This window comes from Nannospalax galili, unplaced genomic scaffold (genome assembly GCF_000622305.1).
Source record: "Nannospalax galili isolate Female #2095 unplaced genomic scaffold, S.galili_v1.0 scaffold395, whole genome shotgun sequence".
NCBI classification, from domain to species: Eukaryota; Metazoa; Chordata; class Mammalia; order Rodentia; family Spalacidae; genus Nannospalax; species Nannospalax galili.
The window spans coordinates 827835-840158 of record NW_008335527.1 but is presented as its reverse complement, the minus strand read 5'-3'; the positions used below and the strand labels follow the sequence as shown (position 1 = coordinate 840158).

Below are 12324 nucleotides of genomic sequence, written 5' to 3'. Positions count from 1 at the left end.
TGGTCATTTTGAGACACGGTCTCCCTATAGCTCCAGCTGTCCTGGAACTCACTAAGTAGACCAGGCTGGCCTTGAACTCACAGAGATCCACCTGCCTCTGCCTTCCGAGTGCTGGGATTAAAGGCGTGCACCACCACACCCGGCGTGGAAAAATTATTTTAAAATTAAATAACAATCTCAACCACAGATTCAGCATTGAGGAAGCTTCACTAGCAGAAATGCATGCCTTAAAATGCTTGGGAGAACAACCTCTGCTATTCTGGAGAAATGTCTGGTTCTAGCCTGGCTCTTAAAGATCCCAGTTAAAAACTGGGATTTTACAAGATGATAGTTCAAGGGCTGGAGAGATGGCTCTGTGGTTAAGAGCACTGGCTGTTCTTCTAGATGACCCAGGTTCGATTCCCAACACTCACATAGCAGCTAACAATCATCTGTAACTCCAGTTCAAGGGGATCTGACACCCTCTTCTGGCCTCTGTACTCATGTAGTGCACTTACATATATGGAGGCAAAATGCTCATACAATAAAACAATAAACAGTCATAAAATTAAAATCATAAATGAAATATTTTAAAAAATACAAGATGATAGTTCAATTTGGCCTTGAGGCTAGTCTCCTAGAATCAGGTGATAAGAAAAATGTCCCAAGGAGTTGCTTATATAAGCTTTCAGAGCTAAGATTTCTGGAGGAATAGAAACTAAAGAAATTGGGGGGAAAAAATGAGTATCTCTGTGAAAGGAAAAAATAACTCAAAAATTGTTCTAGTATAATTGATCAAACAAGATAACCACTATGAAGAAATGTTTAATATGCCTATAAAAGAAGTAGCTACTTACATCTAATTGTTCCCTTGTGGGTTCTGGTGATCGATCAGGAATTACTAAATCAGGAGGATCATCAAATGGATCATCTAAAATCACTGTATGATTTATCCTTACAAAACAAACCCAAGTCAAAGGTTACATTTATTTCAGAATTTGCATTTTCATAGATTTTTAACAAATAAGTATTTCTAATGCTCAAAGACTCCACACTATGTACAGGGTATACTAACTTACAGTATACTTTTATAATGAGTGGTACTGTATTTTAGCATTTGACATTATTACTCTGCATTACTTTAAGGTACAAAGTGAGCTGGGCATGGTGGCTAGGGCCTGTAATGCCAGAATTAAGAAGGCTGAGAGAATCATCACCACAGCCTGAGGTCAGCCTGAGTGATATAGTGAGCTCCTGGCAAGTTGGGACAATGAAAAAATTAGTAAATTTCTAAACCTTGGTATTTGTGCCCTATTTCTCAATAATATGCCACCTACAAAACTAAACTGAAGCATTAATAATTCCTGTCAACATCAGCAATCATAAATAATTAGCAAAAGAGTAAAAATATTAAAAAATCCTAGGTGGGCGTGGTGGTGCATGCCTTTAATTCCAGCACTCAGGAGGCAGAGGCAGGCGGATCTTTGTGAGTTCAAGGCCAGCCTGGTCTACATAGTGAGTTCCAGGACAGCTGGAGCTACAGGGAGACTGTGTCTCCAAAAGAGCAAAAAATATATATATGATATATATATATATATATATGATCCTTTTATAAGGATTTCTATGATCCATATTAATTCATATTTTAGAATTATTCAGAAACTAGTTGCAATGGTTAATTTCAATTTTCAACTTGGCAGGGGGTCTGGAAACCTGTGAAAGGAGTCTCAATGAGGGATTATCTAGATTAGATTGGGAATATCTGTGAGGGATTTTCTTAATTGAGTTGACCTTGAAGGTAGAAAACACCAATTCTTTGGCTGGGCCACATAATGATGGAAGGAGAGAGGGAGCCAAGTACAAACATTCACTGCTCTCTGCTTCATTACTGTGAATGCAGTGTAACTAGCTGCCAAGGTCCTGCAGCTACACTTTCCTCTATAACGATGCTTTCGTCATAGCATTTTATTGTAGTAACAAAAAAGAAACCAAGGTACTGGTCTATACATAGTCCCATGCGTGTCACTACATTAAAACATTCTAGTACATTAAAGATAGTAAATTGTAACCACACCTGATATCTTGATATGGTACAAAATCCTTGTCAACAAAGGTCTCATTAATTTTCTTTACTATGTCCATGCCTTCTGTCACCTCCCCAAACACTGTATGAACACCATCAAGGTAATCTAGATTTTCTCCTGTAGTAATAAGAAACTATACAAAAAGGAACATAGTAAATATAAATATATATACATGTAACTCAACCTACAAATCACATAACTATAAAAAATATAAAACTAAGTCTCTAGATTTACAACAGCAATTCTTTTTTTAAAACTTTTTTTTTTCAAATTTTACACACATAGTTCTAAAACTAAATAAAAAATATAGACTGTATTTGTACCAACATGTACATACATGTTTCTTTGATTGTTTAAAGTACTTGAACACTGGGGCCGGAGAGATGGCTCAGTGGTTAAGAGCACTGGCTGCTCTTGCAGAGGACCCTGGTTCTATTCCCAGCACCCACATGGCGGCTAGAACCATCCTTAACTCCAGTTCCAGGGGAATCTGAAGCCCTCTTCTGATCTCCGTGGCATTGCATGACACGGGTGCACTCACATACATGCAGGCAATATACTCATACACATAAAATAAATATATTTTTTAAAAAACAAACAAAAAAATACTTGAACAAACCAAGGTTTTGTTTCTTCATTTGGTAACAGTGGAAAATAAAAGCACGTACCCAATCAAATTAAACAGCACAATACATAAAAGGCACTCAACAGACTCTAGTTTAAAATAACTAATAAATATTGAAGAAAGGAAACGGTCTCAGATGCTAACTGTGATAATAATGGGTGGTGGGACTGTGGGTAATATTCTTTGTACTTTTCTACATTTTCTAAATATGAATATATAAAGACAAGTAGCTGGGCATGGTGGAACATGACTTTACTCCCAGCACTTGGGAGGCAGAGGCAGGTGGATCTCCATACGTTCAAGGCCAGCCTGGTCTACATAGCAAGTTTCAGGGGCTACAGGGAGATCCTGTCTCAAAAAAAAAAAAATAAAGACGTAATAAATATAAATATATATACCTATTTATATGAATAAGTATTATATATAAATAACAGGTTCATTTAAAGTATGCCCTACATTAAGAAAACAAAATAACGAGGGTGTGTGTGTGTGTGTGACAGGAATTGAATCCAGGGTCTTGTGCATGTTTAAGCATATGCTGTACCACTGAGCTACAGCCCTATAACATTTTAATATAGAAAAGAAATAGTCTGGGACTGGAGAGATGGCTCAGCGGTTAAGAGCACTGACTGCTCTTGCAAAGGACCCAGTTTCGATTCCCAGCACCCACATGGCAATGGCAGCTATGAACCATCCTTAACTCCAGTTCCATGGGAATCTGACACCTTCTTCTGACCTCTGAGGCACTGCACAACATGGGTGACACTCACATACATGCAGGCAATATACTCATATACATAAAATATTTTTTTAAAAAAGAGCACTGAGGCTGGGCGTGGTGGCGCACGCCTTTAATCCCAGCACCAGGGAGGCAGAGGCAGGTGGATCTTTGTGAGTTTGAGGCCAGCCTGGTCTACATAGTGAGTTCCAGGACAGCTAGGGCTACAAGGAGACCCTGTCTCAAAAAGACGAAAAAAAATAAAATTAAAAAAAAAAAAAAAGAGCACTGACTGTTCTTGTAGAAAACCCAGGTTCAAATCCCAGCACCCATGTGGCGGCTAACAATTGTCCTTAACTATAGTTCCAGGGAATCCAAAGCCCTCTTCTGTCCTCTGATGGGCACTGTACATGGGGGCACTTTCACACATGTAGGCCTAACACTCATACAAAAAAAAAGAAATAGTCCAATTTTTCCCTAACAAATGTCACTGAGTACATTTCACATTACTGAATAACTTAAAAAGGAACTTCAGCTGGGTGTGGTGGTGCACGCCTTTAGTCTCAGCAGGTGGATCACTGTGAGTTCAAGGCCAGCCTGTACTGCATAGTGAGTTCAGGTCAGCTGGGACTACAGGGAGACCCTGTCTCAGTATTGACAGAAAAAAAAAAAAAAAAAAAAAAAAAAAAAAAAAAAAGAAAGAGAACTTCATAGGTTCTGTCCAGCTCTTCATTTCTAAGCAAAGCTCATCTCCCATTCATTTCCTAACCTGAGATCCATGTTGGTCACTGCCATTGTTCACCATGGACACAGTGCCTTTCTTCTTGTGCTTAATCCTTGGCATTTTTTCTGCTTCAAAAAAGCTTGCTTGATCACCATACAGTTGTCTGAAAGCATAAAATAAAGTTATAAACTTAAGTACTCTCAAAATGAAACACACAGGTATATAATGCTGCAGGAAAGATCAGGCAGGACACTAGGAGTGTATGGGAAGCAAGTTATTTTATCTAGGCTGCAGCCTTGGCCCAGAGAGATTCCTTTCTCAAAGTTCTGAGCCCCAAAGGGAAGTAGCACATATCTTTTATATCTTAGGCACTCAACTACAGTGAGAAGGAAACTTATGGACAGTCTCAAAAATGGGAAAATTATTACAAATTTAGAAAAAAAACAAATGTTAAAAAAAAAATCCTCTGTCTGAAGGTCACTACAGAAGTCTCCATCAAACAGAACTGAGAAAGTTTCATCAGGACACAAAGCAAATGGTTCTAATCACAAACTTGTCAGTTGAAATTTGCTGACAGAGACAAAAGGAGAACATAAGGAATAAAAATCCATACTTTCCTTAAATATTCCATTTAGCTATATCAATAAGACAGTATGATTTTTTTTTCTGTATAGATATGCCACTACGATTCAAAATACTATAGACATTTTGGGAGTTCAGGGAACTATCCTAGAATTACATGAAGATTGACCCACAGCATGGCAATTATATATTTTTTCTTATTTAAGAAAAGGCCAGATGTGGTGGCACATGCCTTTAGTCTCATCACTTAGAAGGCAGAGGCAGGTAGATATAAGTGAGCTCAAGACCAGCCTGGTCTACATAGCAAGTTTCAGGCTAGCCAGGGCTGCATAGTAAGATCTTGTGCTTGCCACTTCAAGGCTGAAGACTTAAGTTTCATCCCCAGAACACACATGGTAGGAGTAAACAGACTTCCATAAGTTGCCCTTGAGCTCCACACATGGATGTGTACCCATATATACACACACACACACACACACACACACACACACACACACACAAATTAAATAAACTGAGTGAAACACGGGGCAGTCATACCAATAATCCCAGCACTTGGGAGGCTCAGGCAGCAGGACTGCAGCAAGTCTGAAGCCAGCCTGGACTACAGAGTGAGATCTTGTCTCATAAAATGGAATAAGAACTGTGGTGAGCATGGTGGGGTACATCTGTAATACTAGCACTCGGGAGGCTGAGGTCAGCATAGACTACATAGTAAGTACCTGGCTAGCCTGGGCTACAAAGACCCTATCTCAAAAGCAAAACAATGAAGAGCAGATAAATAAATGAAATAGGGGCAGGGGATAAAGCTTAATTGGCAGAGTGCTTGTCTAGCATGCACAAAACCCTGGGTTTGATCCCCAGCATTGCATAAAACCAGGCATAGTGGTACATGTCTCTAATGTTAGCACTTGGGAGGTGGTGGCAGGAAGATCAGGAGCTCAAAGTCATTCTCAGCTAAATAAAGATGGAGTGCAAAGTGAGCTTGAGCTACACGAGACCGTCTCTAAATACATACATACAGAAGAACTTACCCAAATATAGACTCTCCTCCACGGCCAGTCCCTGTAGGATCACCTGTCTGTATGATAAAATCCCTCTATAATATACAGAATTCTTTGTTAATTCACAGAGTTTGCTAGATGATCCCAATAACAAAAAGCATGACTAGTATCCACCAACTCACCTGTACATTGTGAATAAGGCAATAATTATAATACTTTATTTTGCACAGCTTCAGGAAATTCAAGCAAGCTGAAAAAAAGTAAAAACTAAATTACAAGAAAGCAGTAATTCAATTTCAAGCAAGTTTGTAAAAGCATAGTTAGTAAAATTTAACTCCTAAATGATTATTAGAAGAAAAAGGGTCCAGTGGGATGGCTTAGTAGGTAAGGGCACTTGCCACCAAGCCTGATAATCTGAGCTCTTTCCCTGGAACCCACATGATAGAAGGAGAGAACTTACTCCTACAAGTTGTCCTCTGACCTCCACATGCACACTGTGGCACATGCTCATCCACACTCATACACATACAAAATAAGTGGGGGGGGATCAAACAAAAAATACTAACAGTTCAAGTCCAAAGTCATTAAAAGGCAACTTACTTTACTAAATATTCATGCTGTCAAATTGTCTTGTAAATATTTATGTTTATATCCATAGACTTGGGCTGCTCTTTATTAAAATTTATTTTTTATGTTATGAGTGTTGTCTATGCATGTATATATAAGTACTGTGTGCCTGCCTGGTGCCCCTGGAGGCCAGAAGGGGGCAATGGGTCCCCTGGAACTGCAATTATAAACAGTTGTGAGGTACCATGTAGGTGCTTGGAAACAAACCTGGGTCCTCTACAAGAGCAACAAGTGCTCTTAACTGCTGAGCCATCTCTCCAGCCCTTGGGCTGCTCTTAACCTTGATCAGAGATGTTTCTTTTTGCAGTGGGCAACAGTCGATGCAGAAACTCATAGCTGGCTAAAGTACTGAGAATAAGAGACTGAGTGCTCACCCTAAATAGGATATCTTTATCACACTACATACACAGCAAGACTCGTAGAACATCAAGGAAGAAGAGGCAGATAGGATGTAAGAGCAAGAGGATGGGGAGGAGTGCTGTGAAATGCTGTCTTCTGGACATAACTACTGCACTCATTAATTCATAGCAGGAGCAGATATCTACACAAGACCTGCATAAGATCAATCCAGCCAAAATTCTAGCACGGATGGGGAAGGTGCTCTCTAGGTCCTGCACCTTACTGAGCAGCTATTGGCAGGTGGTAGCTGCTGGGAAGGGAGAGTAATTCTTTTTAGAGGGTGTGGCCATTGATAGGTTTCCAAAGCTCTAATGAATGGCATTACATCAATGTACATATGGGCAGCACCAACTGGACTTGGTGGGTTATCAAAAAGAGGAAGAGGAGGAGGAGAATGTGAGGTTGAGAGGGAGGTTGAGTGAGGTTGAGTTATGGAGGGAGCTGGAGGGGAAAAACGAGAGGGTGTGTACCATCATATTCCATTGTATAATATACATGTATAGAATTCTCAAGAATAAAGAAAAATTAAAATTACTTGCAAAATAAAAAGTCAACATATTTTAAATTACCATTTTCTTATAGCTTTTTGGACATCTCAGATAATTATTTATTTATGAATTGGCTTTTAAAAGAAAAAACATAGGATGCTATGATAACAAAGAAATCTAGCAGAGTATAAAAGTGAGTGCAGATTACACAGGGCCCTCTTTTTTTTTTTAATGCAATTAGTAAAAAGTACTTCATAGACTGGAGATGTAGCTCAGTGGTAGAGTAATAACCAAGCATTCATCAGGCCTTGGGTCCAATCCCTAACAACATACACACATACACACACACACACACACACACACACACGACTTTGCAAAAACTCATACTTACCATGAACAAGTGTCTCACATTAGTTTAAGTGTCTCACATAAACTAATGTGTATATCTAACAAATATTTACTGTGTGGTTTGTAAATGCTTGGCACTGCCATCACAAATGTCATTCAACTGTGTGTTCCTGCCCTCAAAGAATTCATAGCCTAACTATGGGAACATAAGCCAACAAGTTATTAAGGCACCAAGAAACCAGACAGATAGTAAACTATATGAAGCTCCTTGCCCTCAAGAAACTTAACAGTCATGAAACTAGGGTCCTAACAAGGCATGGTGGCACATGCCTGAGGAGAATCAAGAGAATCATGTGTTCAAGGTCAGTCTGGCTACACAGTAAGACAGTCTCAAAAACAGACAGACAAGGAATAACAATACAACTAGAATCACACAAAATAGTGATAACACTAGGTATATATAATGCTATTTATGCCACTTAAATAGTAGAAGGGGGGAAGGTAGTAAAAAATACTATAAAAGTTATAGCTGAGGAAATCAGAAAACTGTACAGTCTTAAGGTAAACATTAAAAGAATTGCTTTTATCAAATCATAACAAGGCACACCATAAATGTGTACAATCCTATATACCAATTAAAATATTTTGTTATTGTTATTTTTATGTGTATGAGTGTATTGCCTGCATCTATGTGAGTGCACCCATGTTGTGCAATGCCATGGAAGTCAGAACTGGGCTTCGGATTCCCCTGGAGTTAAGGATGGTTTGTAGCCGCCATGTGGGTACTGGGAATCGAACCCAGGACCTCTGCAAGAGCAGTCAGTGCTCTTAACTTCTGAGCCATCTCTCCAGCCCCCTTATGTACCAATTTAAAATAACTATTATAAAAAAAGATAATGTGGGGGTCAACAAGATGGTTCAGTGAATAAGGGCATTCGCTACCATGTCTGATAATCTGAGTTCAATTCCAGGAACCCAGGTAGTGGAAGAAAAGAACAGAGTCCCAAAAGTCCCCTGACCTCTAAAGGAGTGCTATGACTATTCAAGATCATACACACACACACACACACACCTACCTCTAAAGGAGTGCTATGACTATTCAAGATCATATACACACACACACACACACACGAATACACATAAATAATAATAATAATAATAATAATAATAATAATAATAATAATAATAATAATAATAATAATAATAATAATAATAATAAATGCTTTTTTACAAGATGAAAGAGCTCCAAAAGAAAAAAAAAGATGAAAACTGAAATGGCAGGGAATAACAAATGAAAAAGACTGGGGGCTAGGGGAGGGGCATACCCAGTTTAGTGGTAGGGTGTTTTGCATGCAAAAGGATCCAAGTTAGATCCCGTCCCAGACATGTGTCACCATACCTAGTTTCCATTACAGGATTTTTTTTAGTCATTTTTTTTAAAAAAAAAAATTTTTTTTTATTATTTTTATTTATATGTATGTGTGTATTGCCTGCATGTAGGTAAGTGCACCCGTGTCATGCAATGCCCGGGGAGGACAGAAGAGACTGTTGGATCCCATGGAACTGGAGTTACAGACAGTTATTAGCTGCCATATGGGTGCTGGGCTTCGAACCCGGGTCTTCTGCAAGAACAGTCAGTGTTCTTAACCGCTGAGCTCTCTCTCCAGCCCCAAGTCATTTTCTTTTTATAGATACACACTGAGGTAACTTCAGATTAAACAAATCCAGTGCAGTAGGAGTGTTGTAAATGAAACAAGATTATGTGTTGACAACTAGTAATGAAGCTGGTTATGGGTACTTATGACTTTATGTAACCAATTCTCTTCTGTATGTTTTAAGTTTTTAGTAATACAAAGTTTTTAATAAGGAAGGTAATTCTGGACATGCTTACTATGTATTGGTAAGGATAAAAATAACTAAATGCAGGCTGGAGAGATGGCTCTGCAGTTAAGAATACTAACTGTTCTTGCAGAAGATGTGGGTTCAAATCCCAGCACCCACATTTGCACAAAATACCTGCTTTTGTAGAAATGCTGAGTGTTTAGATTTCCTATACTATCCTAAGGATGAAACATTATTTTTCCTCAGAACATTTTTTTTTTTTTTTTTTTTTTTGAGACAGGGTCTCTCAGTAGCCCCAGGTGTCCTGGAACCCACTATGTAGACCAGGCTGGCCTTGAACTCACAAAGATCCGCCTGTCTCTGCCTCCCAAGTGCTGGGATTAAAGGCAAGCACCACCACGCCCGGCATAAAATGCTTTTTAAAGAACCAAATAACACCAGGACTGGTGGCTCACACCTTTAATCCCAGCAACTGGGAGGCAGAGGCAGGCGGATTTCTGTGAGTTCATAGTTCCAGGCCAGCTGGGACTACAGGGAGACCCTGTCTCAAAAACCCCAAAAAAAAAAAAAAAAACAAAAAAAAACCCCACCAAATAACTAGATGCCAGTCACTATCTTTCAAATACATACACACTAATACGTATGTTTTTGGTGTTTCAAGCATTCTTGGCAGAAACCACAACTTGCTAATTATGTGTGATACCCTTATCTCTTCTTTAGAACTGCACTCTTGGTTTTTTCCATTCATTATGTAAGATGCTGCCTCTATATGGAGAGTGTCAAAGGAGATCAAGGAAAAAGAAAAGCAAAACCAAGAGATTAAAAGGGCAATTCCCAGGACAGCATTTGAACCCCTGGATCCAGCCACCATTAAACATCCAAGCTTATTCCAGGAACATAAAGCAATTAATTGAGTATTCTAAGCTGGCTTGAGTTACATTTCTACCACTTGACAGTGTACTAACACAACACATTCATATGCATTACTCACTGTACAGAACCACTGGAGTGTGTCCTCAAGGCGGCAGACGTTGTACTCAGTTCTTCAGATAAAGGAGATATTAAGATACAGTTCCCTCTCTCCATGCAGCACCGAGAGGAGACAGATGGTGCAAATAGTTCCAGGACAGTAAGTACGTTCTAATAAAATGAGTGTCATGTGATATATAAAACCACCAGAGAGAAAGAAAGCAGATTTTCTTTTTTGAGACAGGGTCTCCGTGTGGCCTGGCCCTGCCTGGAACTGGCACTACTTAAGTAGATCAGGCTGGCCTCGATCTCACAAATCCACGTGCCTATGCTTCCCAAGTGCTGGGAATGGACCCCCATACCCAGGGATCGACTTGACTTAGGATCAAGGAAGCTGGCGCTACAAAAGAGATATCCTTTATTTGATATCTGAACAGGCACAAGTTCCCAAAAAGAGAGGAACCGGGGCAGTGGCAACAGTAGGAGAATGGCAGACTGCAAGAGCTCCAAGTGAAGTGTTTGGCGGTGGAGAGGGGACTTTAGCTGAGAGTGGGAGAAGGAGCAGTGTGGCCCGAGGCCTGGGGCAGGCAACCTTAACGAATCTCTCCTGGTTTCCTGCTTCTCCCAAAGGAGAAATCCCACACAAAGCTGCCTATGATCTTTCCAAGGCCAGTGTGTCATGCTATACCCTAAAACCTTCCAATTCTCTAATAAACAAAGCACACACAGCTACTCAGGACCTGACCTAACAGTATCTGATCCGACTCAGTTTGCTTGTAGCTCCACTCCACGTACCAGTTCCTCCCTTCCAGTCACAACAAATGTCTTATTTCCAGAAAACTCTCCAAGCAGACTGGGGGGGGGGGCTTAATTCCCACTCATCTCTGAAAAAAACAGTTTGCTTGCTTCGCTTGTCCCTACCTCTACCAGGGAAGACACTCCCTTCTCCGGTTTCCATAACGACCTAGTCTTCTACTACGACACAGAATTAAAATGGGCGTCCCCGCTCCGTTCTCCCTCCGCGGAAAAGCAAATTCTAAAACCTAAGACGCCTAAACTCCAGCTTAGCCTGGTGCCTTGTGGGTTCTGTCCACACTGCAGATGCCAGATGTCAGGGAACCAGGAGGCATGCGATGTCCAGGCTCCTTAAGGCCAGGTGCATCCTCCCTGCCAGCATGATGACACCCCACGCCATCTTCACCGTGTCCCTCTCACGAGTGAGGACAGCGGAGCCACAAGAGTCCGGGCACCGCACGCCCAGCGACCCCACCCATCCCCGTACGCCCAGGGCTTTCCTCAGAGGCCACAGCGGGACCCCGCGCAAACTGCCAATACAAGACAGGAAGACCTGCTGCCTGAGCTCAAACGACACACAAAAAGCCAACTCTTCTACCCAAGGCCCGCTTTGGAAGCAGCGGGCTCGAGCCAGGGGCAGAGCAGGAGAGGGAGCGCCGGGAAGCGGGTCGGCGGCCCCGCCAGGGCAAGGGGGCGCGGGCCTTACCGCGCGGCCGCTCCTCGGTGTACAAGTCAATGACGATGTCTCCCAGTGTGGTCTCCAATAGAACCGCCATGGCGCCGCCTCCTTCGCAGGAACTACTAGAGGAGTGACTGACAGACGGTACCCGTCCGCATCTAAGCCTCCCGTCACGTTCCGCGCGACGAGTGTTGCGTCATCCGCGGGCGCCGCCAGAGCGGGCAACTTTTGAGAGACCTGGCAAGGGGCTTGGCCTGGGCCACCCCGCTGATATCCGGTTCCGGTTGGTCCTACAGCGTGGACGGCCATTTTGAAGGTGCTGCTGCGTCTTGGTGGCTTGCTTAAAGGCCTACTGCTCGGAAGGGTCACTCTGTAGGACTTTCGGACCTGTCCCAGAGCAGAGTGGTTCCAAGCCCGCAGCGCGTCCTTCCTGCACCTTACTAGGAGGAGGCCCGCGGGTTTCC

At 41.5% G+C, this 12324-nt stretch overlaps 1 protein-coding gene across 1 annotated transcript in view; it reads right to left on the bottom strand.

Moving 5' to 3' along the window:
- The window catches only part of Ppil4 (peptidylprolyl isomerase like 4), a 46127-nt gene extending 34069 nt beyond the window's left edge, over window positions 1-12058 (bottom strand). Inside the window, exons 1-6 of the mRNA XM_008830417.3 lie at window positions 11888-12058; window positions 5896-5963; window positions 5744-5808; window positions 4176-4293; window positions 2054-2196; window positions 837-933 (exon numbers count right to left, since the gene is read on the bottom strand). Coding sequence (XP_008828639.1) covers window positions 837-933; window positions 2054-2196; window positions 4176-4293; window positions 5744-5808; window positions 5896-5963; window positions 11888-11957 — 561 coding nt within the window. The 5' untranslated portion in view covers window positions 11958-12058. The remainder of the gene's footprint in view (window positions 1-836; window positions 934-2053; window positions 2197-4175; window positions 4294-5743; window positions 5809-5895; window positions 5964-11887) is intronic.
- Between the last annotated feature and the right edge of the window lie 266 nt (window positions 12059-12324).